At 48.3% G+C, this 18,207-nt stretch overlaps 1 protein-coding gene across 2 annotated transcripts in view; it reads right to left on the bottom strand.

The window, feature by feature from the left end:
- Positions 1 to 18,207, bottom strand: part of actn4 (actinin, alpha 4) — a 34,198-nt gene that overhangs the window by 13,294 nt on the left and 2,697 nt on the right. For both annotated transcript variants that reach the window (XM_076981803.1, XM_076981802.1), the window contains exons 2-3: positions 1,351 to 1,465; positions 333 to 452 (exon numbers count right to left, since the gene is read on the bottom strand). In XM_076981803.1, the coding sequence (XP_076837918.1) occupies positions 333 to 452; positions 1,351 to 1,465 (235 nt within the window). The remainder of the gene's footprint in view (positions 1 to 332; positions 453 to 1,350; positions 1,466 to 18,207) is intronic.

The following is an 18,207-nucleotide window of genomic DNA, read 5'->3' on the forward strand; positions in this document are numbered from 1 at the left end:
GCGAGACACAAAATGGTACACTTGTGACAAGAGGCTGCAAGATTTTGCCTTGATTTCAAGGCATAAAATATCGCCTCAGCCCTCGGCTGGAGTCTTACGCCACAGAAGAGCATTTTGTTTCCAACACAAGCCAGTCGTCATTTTCTATCCAATCAAAGGAGCACCAAGTAGTTCATGCAACCAATCCGACTTGGTCTTTATTTCTGAACATTTATAGATTATTAATTTTTTTGTAAAATCAATCTATATTTATACAAGAGTGCAGCTGCACAAGAGAAATAAAGAGAGGACACCGTTCTGAACGTGGTCTATAACGTGGATGTTGCACGTACCTTCGGCTCCGATGGACACCAGTTTGACACCTTTGCTGGCGATGAAGTCGAGCGCTTTGTTCACATTGTTGATCTTGTGCACTCTCATCTTGCCTCGTTCAGGTTTAGGTAACCTCTCGCCTTGAAACACACACACACACACTTAAACACTCTCCAAATGCACACATACACAAACACACTCCTTACAGGCCAAGATCCTGTAAGAACCACCACTAGATTTCTTACATTCCACATTTGTGTACACACACACACACACACACACACACACACACACTACTATTTGAGATTTCATTTGAGATGCCTGATGTCATACAGGCTACATGTGGGTGATGTCACCGTTAAGGAAGACGTGCATCCTTCTTTACTGCTTTAACAAACGCCGACATGGTCAACCAGTGTTACATCATCATCTGGAAGTAGCCGGGCAGCGGTGGACCCGCCACAACAAAGGACTCATTCAGAAAGAGAGAATGAGGAGAGGAGAGATGGAGGGAGAGAGAGAGGGAGGCAGCAGAGGAGGGGACCCTGCTGGATGGAACTCGATGTTTCTCAAACGCCCATGTGACCGAAGAGCTCGTAGTGCCAACAGATCCTCGTTAGTAAGAGTAACGAACGTTGTTTCAGGCAGCAAATGGCATAGAGAGCTCTTCTGGGCCAAAAACCCAAGATCTGGCCCAACAGCGCACAAACCACACAAGACATGAGGAAGCGATGGTTAGGGTGCAGTTCCAGACACACACACACACACACACACACACGGCTGCGATTAGAGGCCAAACGCTGCCTGCGTTACCATTTCGGCGTTCAGCCGTAATAGGGTGTAGCTGGGCTGCTGATAACGAGTGCGTGTGAGTGAGTGATCAGGAAAGAGGGGACACGGAGAGCGTGGAAGAAGAGAGAGATTGAGGGAGGGGAGGAAGGGAGTGACGATGGAAAGGAAAAAAGGAAGGAGTGAGTGAAGCGCTGCGTAAATGAGGAAGAGCGAGCGGGGAGAAGGTCGAGACGGGGGAGCCCTCACCAGAGATGACCTCCAGCAGGAGCATGAGCTTCAGGCCATCTCGGAAGTCCTCCTCGATGTTCTCGATCTGGGTGCCTGCCTTGCGCAGGTGCGAGTTGCACCACGCCGTGAACGTCTGCAAACAAACAGGAAGTGAGGTCAGGCCTACAGGACACCAAGCAGGAAGACGGAACACGGGTCTTTCTGTGGGGGTCCGACTCGGACTTTCCACGCCCGTTCTAAAGTCGTCCACACACGGGGCGTAGCTTTGAAGAGGACTGGGGACAAGAATGCATACCGGACGTCGTGTTTAATTCGGCTGGCTCTCAGATTTGCGTTGCCTTTCAGAAACCGGGTTCTTGGGAACATGCATTCATTGAAAAGAAACTCTGCACCGGGCATGAAAGGAAGGAGGTTCACAAAAGGTTTTATGGGTACGTTTGTCAAGCCTGTCGTCACTGAACAATACACACAGCAGCACTATGGTTTAAACGATATCTGAAGTGCAATTGCTTTCCATTTCTATGTAGGTTAAAAAAAAATTCATTTCCCTTCACGAGCATGAGCATATATGAAATATATCTACATCTACTTCCTGATTTCCGTCATCTGCAGCAAGCTGTTAATGACAACATTTTCAGAGTACACTTCAAAAAGTGGTGGGGACAAAATGAGAGATTTCACAATGTAGTGGGGACATGTCCCCAACATCCTAGTGTAAATTTCACCCGTGTCCACAGTGGACTGTCAGATTATGGGAGTAGCCAGGTTGGCTGTGGACGGGGACATCCTCACAGCTCCTGCCTTGATGCCATCGAGTCTGGTAGGAAAAGATTACAAGATACTTTGGGTGCTCTTTAACACACATCCCACCTCCTCACTCTCAAATTCTCTTTCTGTAACACACACACACACACACACACACACACACACACACACACACACACACACACACACACACACACACACACACAAAGACTGCATTGAGCTTTGTGAATAATGACTCCCTTCAACTCCCTGTACAACAGGCACCTACTAGTGATGGGGACACTACACACACACACACACACACACAGTCCACGTACTAGAGTCAGCTAGACTAACAAGCCAGCCTACACACACACGTGATGGAGATTATCCACTGCGTGAGTGACAGAAGAGAAGATGACTGTTCTGTATAACTTCCATTACAATACCAGACTGCATTCAGGTGTGAAGTTTCAGTCTATGTACACTACAACAGAACTGCTAGCAGCCACACCCTGCAGAGGCATGCATGTCATCACCAGGGCTCGCTCGCTCACACACACACACACACACACACACACACACACACACACACACACACACACACACACAGCCTAAATGGCCTCCTGCATGATACACTCATGCACTCTCCTTCTCTTACTCATCTACAAACATCCTCACACACCTTTCTGTGCATGACACACGCGCAGTTGAGCGCGCGCACACACACACACACCTTGTGTGTAGTGTGTCTCAGGAAGGCTCGTGATGTCATACAGGGTGTGGTGACCGTAAGAGTCTCACACACGGTGTTATTTCTCAACCACTGAACACACCGTGATACAGACACACAAAATGCAGTAATGTCAGGAGGTTAAATTACTCAGGTGAGTCATAAAAGATAATGATAAAAAAATGTGAACCTTTGACCTGCAAGGTGTGTTTCTACCGTTTCTAGTGGTGCTACAGAGTACCGTCACATCCTATTGAGAGTCCAGCTCTCCCTGATTGGACAGTGGCAACATGACTACACAGCTGATGATCGGTCTAGGGGTGGAGTCCTTTTTGTGAAGGACCACAGCACGTGTCCCTAATTACCCTAATTACCCCCCCACACAACATTCCAGTTTCCAGCATCAGACATGCAGGAGACAGAGGCAGATCAGAGCACATATGTGAGGGGGTAGGGCAGGTGGGGGGGGGGGGGGGGGTACTTCTCTGTACTTTCTCTCGAAAAACCCACCTGCCCGCACATGCGTGTGAAACGGCTGCTGAAGGAACGGAGGAGAAAGGAGGAGGCGGAATTTCCTCAGCTGCTTCTGTCTGATTGGGGAGTCACGGAAACAAGAAACCGGGCATCAAGCCGTCGCAGATTAGCCCATACCAGCGTTACCACGACGACGAGACGGAGGCCTCCTGAATGCAGCGAGCAGGACTAGAACCACGGCTGCGTCACCAGAGCTGGGAAGCAAAACGTCACTTTCTTTGTTTTGACAGGGAATGAGAGCAACGAGAACATGTTTGGTTTGGGATTTTAACTCTTAATTTGCAATTTGAGCCTTTGACTTTCAACATTTTCCACCCGACCTTGAATGACATCATCAACCCACCCAACGCAGCTACTTGTGTGACAGGAAGGTGAACGTCTGGTCACACTGCTCGAGTCTGTTTGCAAATTGAACAGAAGTAAATAAAGTGGCCAATTTTGAGTAAACTACTTCCTTTGAAGTTAAAACACCACAGACTCAGACCAGCTCTCCCAGTAAAGAGGCGGGACACTGTTGTTAAAAGTCCTGCTGGTTAAACCGGCTCTTCTATAGCTGTATTCATTACGACGGGACTCGCCAAACAACGTGAACCCTTGTTCAGGTTCTTGCGACCCCCCCTTTCCCAGACCATATTCAGCTCAGCCTGCGTCTGGGAGGCACAGGTAGGCCCGGTGGGGTTCTGGCCTCGCCCCCTCCGGAGGTCTAGAGGTCCATTAGCAGGGGGCGTGGCTTATGAGAAAAGTGTAAACAACAGTAAACAGCAGCAGCAGAAATGCCGCAGCCGTGCTGGATCTTCACTACAGAGCCCGACTGGTGACGCCGTCCGAGTGACAGCTGGTACCGCTGAACAGAAGAGACGCACCTTCATCCGACAGCTGCTCCATTCATCATTCAATTAATAGGCAGCGTGCTCCCCAAGGAAAGTTCATTACCCTGTGTGTGTGTGTGTGTGTGTGTGTGAGAATTGCTGCACATTTATAAAGGTTAAGCAAAAGTGCAGCTCTGATTGTTCCATCAGATATAAATTCACAGGCTAAAGCTTCTCGCATCCATATAGGACCAAAACGCAATTAGGGCCACAATTTATTTTAAGGCAAAGTAATTCTAATACAGAAACACTTGTGCTGTCAGAATAGTCTGTGCTGTTACACAAGAACTGATATTATATACTAATACGTGTTTGTAGCATTTCCTTAATAGCCCGTAGGCACTAGGACTATGAGAATGTTTGAATACTGTTTAATACCCTTGACTGCATGAAAAAAAAACCTTTCATGCAAAAATTGGCAGTTTAATCCAAACAAGCCATCAGGTTTACAAGACACAATTTTGTACTCAAGAATCATCAAACCGATGAAATGCTGGCAAGATGGCCACACCAAACTACACGTAGCTTATCCATACTCGAAATGTTACCTTTCTCCGCCCGTCACAAGTAACAGCTAAAAGACGCCGCCTGATGACTTGTACTCGGAAACAATTAGGTTTCGTTATTTGTGCTGTTCCAAACAAACCGACAATAAGCAGCCACATAACCAAATGGATTAAGCTATAGGGTGTGTGGCCTACGAAAACGCAGCCTACTACACCGCTAACATTATTAGTTTCGCTACTGTAAAGCAACGCTGTACTTTCAGTTCATAGATGGAACCCTCACTGTCGCCTAAAGTTACAAGACGCGCTGTGACACTTCTGGTGCCGACTGCAAACGGAGTCATTACAGACGGAGCCGAGCTCACCCACAACAGTGTATCCGGTGGCTTAAACCTGACCCGTACCTTCCAGAGCCTCGTGCACAAGGCCTCTGTGCTCAGAAAATACAACAGAGAAGGCGCACTAGCACAGCTCACCGCAGCAGGTGAAAAACACTTTGGTACAGAACCAGAAAAAAGTACCATTACGTATTTAACATCAGGCCCCCCTGCCCTGAAAACGAGATTAAGAAAGGAGTCCGTGTCTAATCTAATATCTATGACCAAAGCTTAAAATATTATAACCAACTCCAACGGAAGCAGATTTTTAGACTGTTCAGCTATCCCCCCCCAAGCACTTCCTGCCAGTGGGCGCACACACGAGCACCAGACAGAGATCTTGTCCAGTGAAAGGTCTTAAGAGGACATACTCCGATAAACACTCTGCGCACGATTTAGGAAGAACAGATGTTAAAGCTCAAATAAAAACGATGATGCGTCACATCTGTTTGTGAATACATATTTTCATTTTGCCGCTGGGCTATGTAACTGTTCAGCAACGTGCGTGCATATATATATAGTGCTGCTTCACTTAAATAATTTTAACAGCCTTATGAAATAAGTTATAAAATGTACATCTAAATCTCTGAATATCTAATCTCTCCATCATAGATCTGAAAAGAAAAAAAAGTGCCAAGTGTAAAATTATGTGAACTCTTAGTTAGTAGCTTGTGGCACATCCATTTGCATCCATTACTTTAACCAAATGTCTTCTGTAACCGCAAACGAGAGTCTCACATCTGCTTTTTGGGATTTTTGCCCACTCCTCCTTGCAAAACTCCACCAGTTGAGAGAGGACATCTGACATGTACCACCCACTTCAGATCTTACCACAGCATTTCTATGAGATTGAGGTCTGGACTTTGGCTGGGTCAATCCAGAGTGCAAATCTTCTTTCTCTTAAGCCATTGCTTGGTAGTTTTTGCTGCAGTGCTTTGGGTCGTTGTCTTGTTGCGTAACACACATCCATCCCAGCTTCAACTCCCTGACTGATGACAGGAGATTCTGGTCAAGAATTTGTTGATAGACCTGGGAATTGATGGTTCCCTCGATAACATGGAGTCATCCAAGTCCGGAGGCAGAAGAGCAGAACCAGACCATCACATCTCCACCACCACACTTCACTCTTGGGAGGAGGTTCTTCTCTTTACATTTATTGCTTTTCACCAAAACATGGTGCTTGTGACTGTTGCCAAATAATTACATTTTGGACTCATCTGCCGAGAGAAAGAACTTCTAGAAATCCTCTGGTTTGTCCAAGTGCTCTCGGCAAAGTTCAAATGGGCAACTTTGTTCTTTCTTGAGAGCAGAGGCTTCCATCTCTCCCATGACTGCTGTGTCTACTGATCTTTTCGCCTGATTGTAGACACATTTTTCCCAGATGCTGCCAGAAAGGTCTACAACTCTCTGGAGGTGATACGTAGGTTTGGCGTTTACCCTAATTATTATTTCTTTATTTATTAATACTTCTTCTTGGTCCAAGTTTTGATGGCGGTCCACTTCAGGGCAGAGTTGTGATGATGCAGAGTGCCTTCATTTGTAAATTGTGTGTCTTACGGTGGATGGATGGAGCTGAAACATTTTAGAGTTGGTCTTGTAGCTTTCCCCAGACAGATGGGCTGTCATCACCTTCTTGATGTCCTCTGATGTCTCCTTTCCTCTCTGCATTGTTGATGTGTGATCTAGCTATCTGTACGTAGCTAGATAGATACAGTGCAGAAACAACTTGATATTGAACAAGTGGAGCTAAGGCTTTAGCTGCAGTATTAATTAATACCAACACAAAAGTGAAGTGGCAATAAACTTTACTGGGGACAGAGCTGCTAAGAGTTCAGAGCTCTGAACCGTTTGGGAGGTGAATGTCTAGGTCATACGAGTGCTTGCAAACAATAAAAGTAAATGCAAGATATCCATCAACGAGGTCTGCAGTTTAACCCCTGCTCTAGATCCTCAGAGAGGAGGGGGCCAGTTCGCCCTACAGTTGTGTTTACCAGCCCCCTCAACTATGGCAGTCCAGCCTTGAAGATCTAGCACAGAAAGTGAACAGGAAAGGAGGGAACAGAGGATGATGGGGGCTTTTTTTTTCTTTCTTTTTTTGGGGGAGGGGGGGGGGGGGGGGGGGTCAGGCTGTGGAACAGGCTGTGTTTATTTGTTGATTTATTTATGCGGCTTCCTGTCTTTGTGAAGCTCCCAGTGGTGACGGAACAGGTCGTGTTTCAGCAGCAGGCCAGGCACCGTTAACCCCTTCACCACCACGAGTCCCCAAGACTCGGGGCCCGACCCAAACACGTGTCTGCACCACACCCAGAATCCTGCTAATCGCACGCAAATTACTACTGTTTGAGCCCTATGAGGCTGAGAAATGGAGCGCGAATCCCTTCGCGGACGCGGCTGGGTGGGCCGAGAACGGTGATTCAGCGTGGTGACAAGCAAGCAAGCAAGGCGGTTTGGCAACGTCTCGGTCCGTGGCCAGGCCAGAGCGCCAGGCAGCGGGTGAACACGGCTCATTAACGCCACTAATGCGGACCCGCGTGCTCCCGCCGTCTGGCCCGAGTGCCAGCCGGAGTCCTACTGGGGGGGGAGGAGCTTATCACCTCACCCGCGCAGAAGTGAGGCTCGTCTCCATGCCAACGGGCGCTGTGAGCGCACCCTGCTACCCTGCAGGCACCACACCCTCTCCCGTGTGGAGGAATGCTCTCCATCTGGTGTCTCTCTCTGTCTGTCCACCAGAGAGAGAGAGAGAGAGGATCTTTCTTCATATCTCAAGGGCTTAGAACGACAGCCATCCTGATTTGGTACGAAAGCGATTTGTGGAATGACAGAAATTCCAAACACGTGCGCAATTCCCCCCCATGGTGAGCTGGCCAGAGGCAAGTCGCCCGTGCTCTACAGACGCACTTAGCCGAAACCATGACCACAGTGCGGCACCCTGGGTATTTTAGAAACAAATATAAAAATGACACATCCCCTCACACCAACTCAAGTCCGCTTATATAAACTGAATTTAATTTCTATAAAGTCATATTTCAAACCAGCACATGCCCTGGCAGCCATGATGCTAATGAGCAGACCTGCGTTTCAGTCCACAACACTAGTGAACTTTTGAGCAAAAGTGCAACTTAGCCATCAGCGTTCACACATTAACTAGCACACTGCATCCAGAGAATAAGACCGGTGACTCAGAACTTCCTTCCTACAGCTTTGGGCCGGGTGGAGTTCATCAATGCAGGATGTCAGACAGGAAATCTTAAACCGTTAGAAATCTTAGCGCAGCTAACAAGATTTCGCAGATCAGGGGAAAAAAAAGATAAACACAAACATGCTGCCGGCATGCACTGAACAAGCAAACGTGAACCTAATACACTGAACGTCAGAGTTAGGACTTCCTACCACTGACTGCTGCTTTACCATCACAATCTCACATCTCTCTAGATTACAACCAACAAACTGATTTCTGCCATGTGCTCAAGCAGAAAAGAAACGTGTTCAACACGAACAAAACGGTCATTGATAAACCAGACAGGAGTGACCGCGTTTATTCTTAAGCCCCAATTGTGGCCTTATGGATTCCAGGAAACCATTTGTTTGGTCAGCCGTTAAGTCCATTCAAGTGGGCAAGCAAACTTTCTCAGTTAAAAGTCATATGCTACACAAACAGGGTCTTTGAAAGTGTTCTCCACAGCAGTGTGCACAACAGCACAGGGTTCTCGAGACGTTCCTCCGATCTCCTGGCTGCTCTGTGCGCACCTCGCAAGCTCGAACGTTGCACGAATGTTTGTATTGTGGGTGCTTAAAGAAGAAAATGTTAGACTGGAACTGACTTATAACCATAGCAAACTAAAACCCTTCAACTCTCATAGCCCAGAAGCGTCGTTTGAAATCCGTAACATACGCGAGGAGTCGTGCAAAAGCCATACTTCGGTTTTATGAGCTAAGGATTTATCAGCTCTGATGGCATGAATTTGAACATGTATTAAAATTATGCTCTAATCTAAACCACCTTGTAAATGGGGCCCATGGGTTTCTGGCCACTTTGAAAGCCGGTGAAAGCCATTAGGAAGGACAAACTAAATACAGCCAAGAGGCCCCAGGTATTTCAGGGGCTTACAGATCTTGGGTCCATCTGGACAACCAGACTCAAGATGTTCCAATATCCCATGACTGATGCTTTAGAATTCACTACTACAGAGCTCCAGATTTACAGTCTCGTACGGAGCTTGAAGGGGTGCAGCTGAGCACAAAGGGGGTTGTGGGGGTAGCATGTGACTCCCGCCCCCCCAGACTCCAGGGCCAGGGCTTCCTCAGCCAGCCGCACCCCGGCCTCTCGGGCCGACACTCCGGGCCGGGGCTTCTCACGGCCGGGCGGAGATCTCCGGCTGTGTTCCAGCTGGCTCCCAGCGGGGCCCTTCTGAACAACAGGGGAGTCTGGAAAAGGAAAAAATTGGCTCCAGGAGGTCAACGGGGCAAAAGTGCTTCGAATTCCTACAATATCCTCCTGAGCGGACTGCATGTGTGCAGGAATACGGCTCCACCGGCGATGCTTTACATGGGATTGAGGAGATTTGGACAAGAAGGTAAAAAGAGCTGAAGAGGTCGGGTCTCGATACGTCCAGAAGACTCTTCTAGTGGGGTAGATAGTGGGAGTTTAAATGTGTTTAAGTTACCGTAAGGCGCTACAGTGTCACCGTGTTTTGACGGTCATCTGATACTAGAATTTGTCATCCAACACTCAAATTTTGCAGCGCAGGGTGTAGCTGCTAAAAAATCCAAAGGCTCTTCAAGTCAGTACTACGAATGCTGGCTTAAAAGAGCCAAGGCTCAAACACAGCCAAAACATCCATCTGAAGCTCATGCAAAGGGAAGCAAACAGTGCAAGCCCAGCACTAACTGGACGTCTGCTGTGGAAACCAGTTCACCCCCCACCGCCCACCCCCAACCCTGAGGGCCAACGGTGGCCCCGATCACTGGGACCCGCTCCAGGTCTCCAGGGCCTGGCCATATCACTGGGGGAGACATTTAGGGTAGTGTGCGTCCAGGGGACTGTGCTTGATGATGGCAACTGAAAATCTGCCACTAATGTGTCTTAAATCAACAGAGTTCATCTTCAGGGCTACGTCGTCGTACAAATAAATAAATACTTCTGTATAGCAGCACACTGTGTTCACTCTTGCAACCTCATTCTTTAATACAAAAAAACAAAGAAAATGCATATAAAAATAACGACATGCTCAGTTAGCGTGTGAACCACAGCCCATGACAGTAATAGCATCAGTAATGGGGGAGAGCAGGCCACGCAGAGTGAAACCGAGACTCGAAACAATAAGCATGGTCACCAGCTTTAGAGACACAACCTCTCACCTACACAGCAACACCTAGACGAGCCAACGCTAGGTGCTCAAACTCTCGAGCTAGGTGAGAATCAACTTCCAGAGGGCTTTGAGACACGGCTATCAGGGCTACCAATGAGAACGCAGAACACGGTGAGAGGGGGGCCAATGAACACGCACTACCTGGGACAGCAAAGCACTGCACTGATGAAGTGAGTCAACTTCATCAGAACTATCTGGGAACACAAACGCACCGTTTAGAAGGACTTAAATCACCCTGAATCAGAAGCTTTAAAAATGTGGTCGCGTCCATCTATACTTTCCAGCCTGACTGACTCGGTTTGCTCTTAATAAAAGTGAGAGCGAGAGAGACGGAGAGGGTGGGGTAAGAGAGAGAGAGAGAGAGAGAGAGAGAGAGAGAGAGAGAGAGAGAGAGAGAGAGAGAGAGAAAGGGAGGGTAAGAATGAGAGAGGGAGGGAGCGAGAGAGCGAGCAATGTGACTGAGCGAGTTGGTCTAGCTGGGCTACTCAGCATTGTCACTCTAACTGCCACTTCCTGTCTCTCGCTCTCGCACGCTTTTGCCTTATAAGGTAACACTCTACCCTTCACCATGATGTAAGAGGCAACAAGGTGCAACTACCCCCCCACCCAATTCTTTCTCTACCCCCCCCCCCCCCCCCCCCACACACACACACACACACAGCACATTCAAAGCACTTTATCAAAGTCGGCAAGCGCACCTTTGACCCCACCCTACGCAGAAGCGAAACGGCAGGCACCCTGAATGCCAAACTCTTGTCTGCATGTGTCTGTCTTCCAAAACAGAGGTATTCATGAGCAGCACCACCCTCCCAAGCCCCCCACTCCACCTCCACCCGTCCCCCCACAGCCTACTCCGCGTCCGCACCCCCACCCACATGGGAGAGGCCAGTGAGGCAGCAGAAAAAAAGGAAACACCAAAGCAAAAAACAAAACACCACACCAAAAAATAAAAAAAAAACCAGGACGTGAAAGGGTGGGGGGGGGGGGGGGGGGTGTGGAAAGAAATTGCTGTGTCGCAGTTTGCTAGCAAACACGCCCAGGTTCCTGCTTGAGAGAGGCCTTCAGCACCGGGCCGGCGGCCCGATACATATCTGCGTGCTCGTACGAGTCCGTCAGGTGCCGCGGGAAAGTGCAGATGCAGATGGGGGGGGTGGCCAAGATCCTGCACAACCACCACAGAGCCCCCCCACACCACGGGAGAAGGACCAGGAGACGACGCCCGGGGCGACTGCAGCAAGAGCAGCTACTACAGCCCAACACGCGTGTGCAGCCCAGACAGGCCACGGTGTGCTTTGAAAAACCCTCTAACCGGCGGGGGGGGGGTATGCTATGTCCTCTGTCCTCCTGACCACCGAGGTCCCCAAAGCCTGTGTCTGTACACTCTGCCCCATTAACATGCGCAAGGAGCCTTCAACTAACAACTTGCCACATCTTGTGTTGCTCAAGTCACTAAACACACACACACACACACACACACAGGGTGCTATGAGACGCTCCCAGGGCACACTGTGTCTCAACAGCCCATTAAAGAACACCATGTGCACACACTCCGACATCTGTGTGCGCCGTAATGCAGCGACCATGGCGTGAAAAATCCGACGGCAAGCGTGCGAGAAACCAAGGGGAGGACACGGCGGCCGAGGGAGGAGGAAGCAGAATTTCACCAGTTTAACCAGATCAGTGGTTCCCCCCCTCACTCACCTAGTCTAACACATCTGTAGTTCTATATATATGAGCAAGTTCCACGAGGCAGGTCACATGGGGGGGGGGGGGAATTAGGAGGAACCACAAAAGATGAAAGACTAGTTCCTGTTACCATGCCGGCTGAAAATTGCTTGCGCTCACAACAGAGAAAAATGACACCAACGCAATGTCATATTTACTTTAGACAAATAAATTAAGTAAATAAAATGTAAGAGTCTGCCAGGTTCTAGGGCTTGTCCGATATATCACTTGGCTCCACTGATTTGGCTTAATAAAATTGTATCACCGATGTTATCAGCCGTCATTATTATTTTCTCCCTTTAAAATCAGTGTTCTAGCAGCTCTCTCAAAACGGGGTGGGGTGGTCGGGGGTTGCTTTAGCTCTCAACAGAGCTCACAATGAAAAGGTGGCCTGCTCTGAGATTTATGTCTCCCTTATGCACTCACATGCCCCAACCAGTCCAACACCCCCCCCCCCCCCCCCAAAGGGGTGTTTTAACAGCAGAATAGGTACCGCCAGCGCTTCTGTGCACCTGGCGTACAAGCCCCTCCCTCAGGCAAGAAAATGCGAGCAGTTCCAGCTAGGGTTGCAACGGTATGAGATTTTCACGGTATGATAACCGTCTCAGAAAATACCGCGGTATCACGGTTATCACGGTATCACAGTTAGTTTGTATATTATTAAAAGATACACTGACCCTTAAAGAAATTACAACAAGTTTTTTTTGTTCAATTAACTATTTATTGTAGAAACCTGCAACTATTGTATACAAAATGTCTCCTTTAAAAAAATAAGCTGTAAACATGTTTATATAAATACTGCAAAATTAGAGAAACCTAAATCATGGATTTCATTACAATTATTTAAGTTTAAATTATTTAATATCTGACAAACTCAGCCTGGGTCAGTGTCTGATCAACAACTGTTGTAAACGTCCGTTTTACTGCCAAGTTGGAATATAACCAGATACTGCAGAAAGAGAGGATTTATTTCTGACATCATCACAATAGAGATTTCTATTTTAAGGCTTTCACACCGAGTCTGGTTTTAACATATGAAAAACAGGCACGTTAGAATTTGAAAATGAACGCATGTCAATTAATGGCGTCTTTCACATCCAATGAAAGCAAGGACCTTAAAAAGCTAGAATTATACTTTCACTAGTGACCGTAGCGCGCGACTCCGCACAGTTCTTTTGTATTACGTTAACAAATACGAGCCTCTTGTAATTCCAGGACTAAACGTGAAGAGAAACGTGGAGAGAACGTGAAGACGTTAAGATTGGGCGTTTTGAAAATAAACAACCATTAAATAATGTGATGAAAAAGCGAATTATTTCGAGTATATGTATAAATATGTAACTTTATTAAGTTTAAGGTGCTGGGAAATATTGAAACGGACCTTTAAAATGACGTACAGGTGCTTTAATTGCACCTTATAAAGGTGTATGAACCCTGCAAATATGACTTTGTTCATTGCGCTGAGGCGCGGCGCACGCAAAGTTACAAAATTCGAGAGGTGCACGACCTCGCTAATCGACAGCGCGTGAGACCCTCGCGCACGGGCGGAGCCACCGCGATTACGTTATTTTTGCCGCTGACATTAGTTTAGCTTTTTTTTTTGTTAAAAAATTTGTTAAGTCTGATACACGTTCTGCCATTCTCACCGCTGTGCTGAGTAGCTGAACCGGAGCGGAGTTGCGCATGCGCGGGTCAGTTTCTCCGCTGGCTTGCTTTTTACCGGTAATAAGCAAACGCACACGGTATGATAACCGTGCATTTTAATACCGTGGTATACCGTGAAACCGGTTACCGCTGCAACCCTAGTTCCAGCACCAGGGCGAGATCAAGGCCTCCCCTTCCGCAGCCCCACGGCATGGTCAGTGAGTAAGGCTCGCCCACCACAACCATTACTGCCACCCTAACCCGGCAATGGGAATCACACCAGCCCACTTGGAACCGAACCGGTTCAGCGTTGGAAATAAAGATTCCGTTACGATAACGCTCCATCCCGCGTATCCTTTTCATAGGCGGTGACACGGAGTGACACTCGTGCTGTGGGGGCGTTAACCGGGTTGCAGAAAAGAAACCACAGAAGCCACAACTTCCTAATTGGTGCCTGAGCGGTCGTGGAAAGAGAGCATTTGCACACTCGCAAATACTCCCACTTCCCCAGGTCTCTGAAGCAGCCTGCAGCAAGGCCGGTGCATCACCAGCAGAGCGGATGATGCTGGAGGCGGCCAAGGGGGCGGAGCCTGCTCCACTCACTCCGCCCCCTGGACCGGGATCATTTGTGAGCAGTTGTACTGGTTGTGTAACAGCTCGCCAGATTATTGCCTCCCAAATGTCAATGCTACAATAAATGAGGTTAACAGCTTTTTATGGGAGCAAAAGAAACGCGGACATAACTTTCTAAGATTAATAATAATTTGGTGGGGGGAAAAAGATCTGATTGGTAACTGGCGCGTGAAGTGAAAGTGTCAAATGAAAACTGATTTAAATTAGGCAGTAGTTTACCCCCCCCCCCCTCGAGCGAATGCTTCCCATACTACAGAAAACACGCAGTCCAGGAAGACAGGTGCAGGTTTCAAGCACCACTCCCATCAGAAGCATGCAAAGCGCGGAATAGCTGATCACTCTGGCCAGTCCGTTTTCCGACACCCCCGCCCCTTTTTTTGTTCACCAGGGTCAGAGGTCAGAGCTGGGCAGGCAGGGTGGACAGGCCGCATTCCTCTGAAGATCCTGTGGAGGACCGCGGCTGAGGGCCAGAGGTTACGCTAACCGGCCCTCAGGTTACGCTAACCGTTTGATGCTACGGCCGTGTAATTGCCTCGCCCGTGTTCGCCGACTCAATACGGCCGGGCGTCGCGCTTTAACGGCAACCCGCAAACGCCCGTCTCCCTGTACCTTCGTCTCGGCCAAAACAGTGGCTGAACCACCACAGTCAAGCGGGACCATCTGTGCACGCCACCTTGTAAAGAGAAGAGCATTCCACACTAAGCCATTTTGCTCTCTTTAAAGATGAATGGCTCAGCCAGCAGGGATACTGCTCCCTACGCGTGGCCTACTTGCTCCCTTTGTGCGCCCTACGGTTTGCGCTCGACGCCGGTTCCGAGTGTAAAGGCGGGCCTCGGACTCTGCGGTGCCGCAGGGACCAGGAGGCCGCTGCGCCTTGCTAAAAATAACACGACGGATGTGTAAAAGCAGGGGCAGCTGCAGCCGAACCTTTAGCAATAGACTGTCTGTCTCCAAGACAACGGGCGATCAAGGACGATACCGGCATCGGTAGGCGTTGCGAGAGCACGCGTGACGGGCGGGATCGCGCGGCCCTCCCTGTTCCACGCGTCATCGTATGACGGGACGACTACTCGTGCAAAGAGCCGTGTCCGATGAGGCACCTCGACCTGGAAAACGTCCAGCGAACGGAGCTGGGAAAAGCCTCGGAGAGACACGGGTGTGTGTGAGAGAGCAGAACTCTGAGGCAAGGGTGGAGGTTTGTGGGTGGAGCTATGACGCCAACACCACCATCACGTACACAGCTCAGGTGCACACGGTCAACACAAGGGAGCCTGGGGGTGCAGAGGAGAGGGCGGCCTTCTGCTTCGCCGCACGTCCAAACCAAAGAGGCTGACCCTCACGGGTTTTTTTTTATTGAACTCTGAAGTGTCTGTGGCCTCGCGTGCCATTTTGTTGAAAGTGCTTGTTATTAACTGCAGTTGACGAGACAAGTCAGGACATGAAGTGGCCGAACTTGTCACAACACCACGTACTTAACTGCTTATTGGCAGTTTTACTTCAAATTCCGCAAATACATGCTAAAGATTATCTTAAAACGTGCGTCTAAAAGCATGAAATGGCTCAAAATTGTTTTTTTCCTGTCAGGATATGAAGAAAACAGGAAATGTGTCATTATCGCTCAGTCGCCGATGGCCAGCATAGCATTGTGAAGCTCGGTGCTGTTGTATCCACCCAGCTCCATATTTTCAGAGTCGTGTCCTAGATGTGTGTGCACACGCGTATGTGTGTGTGTAAACAGGGCTCTCACATGCACTGTCCTGCACACTTCAGTGTAAACACTCCCCATGTGCCGTTGTGCATAACGCAGCGCCCAAACTATTCGCTCCAGAAACATGTCAGCCAAATACCACTCAGCAAAAATGTTACCAATTCAAATGTCTGACACACCTGGCCAGTACTTTATGCTGGGGGGCCATAAAGATAAAACGCACATCTTTCACACCTTTCCAGACGTGAAGCCAAGGCAAATCAACAAAAACGTTTTAAAAGGTGTTTGTTGTTCAACACACAGAAGTAGGCTATACGAAGACGATTTCACCACACATATGACACGCCACAAGAAGGCAATAGAAAAACTTTAATTTTAGTAGTAATACAAATTAAGGGAAATGCTTCAAAGAAAATCTTTCATTTCTTGTTGCTTAGCCGCTGGGAGACTTTTTGGGCAACCATTCCAAATCAGCTGGTTATACATTTCATGTTATATGCTTTTAGAATTCAAGGCGATCGTACCCCCACATCACTCCTTCTCCTCCACCCTCTCTCTGTGTGAAGTTGTTCATGAAGGGAGTGGCCTAAGGTGGGGTAATGACAGGTATTGCCACACACCCAATGATCTCATCCACACACACACACACACACACACACACACACACACGACTTCAGTGCACCTGAATTCTCAGTACCTCGTCTTCCCATCCATAACCCAAACAGTCGACTGCCAATGAAGTATGAAAGATAAAGGAACTCTGCTCGAAACATCCTGTTCTGTGGAAACCCCTTTATTACGCCACAAATTTAACAACCCGTCCCCATCGACCACACATTCGTATACCCTCTATATTGTTTTAGCTCATTTAAGCTGAACTGATGTACCCATTCTGGGTTACGACAGTGATCTAGGAGGCCGGGCGGGAGCCTTTGTTTTGGGATACTCTGAGGCAGTTGCCGGGCAGGTTAAGGTCATAGGCGATCACCTCTAGCTTTGGAGTTTCCGAGCAAAACATCCGCTCATCTGTGACAGGGACCGTGTTAGACCGGACCTGCACAAACGCTGGACTCACAGCACCTCTTTCCCTCTGACCCGAGGCTCCCACAGCCGACCCAAATCCCTCGAGCCCGGCACTTTCCTCCGGCTCTTCCCATGCGAGGTGAGCACAGCCCCTTGCCCCATGCGTAGTCCTCAACACGGCCACAGAGAGGCAGCACTGTTCACCTGTTTAGCTATGAATGCTACAGTTAAGCTACATGTTTAACAGAAACTATTAAACTCCCTATATAATTAGATGCAAGTCATGCAGGATTACGTATCACCCAATGACGTTCCATCATACGAAAATCCAACGTGTTTAAAGTACTGCGGTGTACTAGCACAAGACATCTGTACAGCATAATTAACGTAACGGGATGATATGTAGCTATCAGCATGGGGACCAAATTCCTTTAGGAAACGAAAGTGTCAGGGCAATCGTGAGAAAACTCTTGAGAGAAAGTTAAAGGGCAGAGCAATATAATGCCTTATATAGTAATTGCGATACTGACCTATCGCTATCATACTTCGTATAACATGCTCCATGTACCACAACTATTCTGCTGACAAACACTTCAACAGAGCAGACAACCGTGGTCATAAGAGTGACCGTGTGCGGCCCATTAATTTTTGACGAGCTACACATACTTAATTGGCCTGACAACTTTTACAACCACGTTACTTCACCATACATCACATCTCTTTTCCAAAAGGTGAGACAGTGGCCCGTCCACAGGCATACATCAATATAAACATCTAGTCTGTATTTGCAGTCTTAGAAGCACGAACTCCAACAATGGAGCTAATAAACATGACTCCTGTGCATGTGTAGTGAGTGTATGTTGAGGCTGGGGTTGGGCGAGTGGTCTCTGAGGATCTGCACATCTCCTGAAGCGGTCTGTGTTGACTGGATTTCAAAATGACTTGTAAATAACAGTTCACACAAACCCAAGCAGAGGCCAGGCTGTAACAGGAACTCACACACACACACA

The sequence above is a fragment of the Brachyhypopomus gauderio genome, chromosome 19 (assembly GCF_052324685.1).
Source record: "Brachyhypopomus gauderio isolate BG-103 chromosome 19, BGAUD_0.2, whole genome shotgun sequence".
NCBI classification, from domain to species: domain Eukaryota; kingdom Metazoa; phylum Chordata; class Actinopteri; order Gymnotiformes; family Hypopomidae; genus Brachyhypopomus; species Brachyhypopomus gauderio.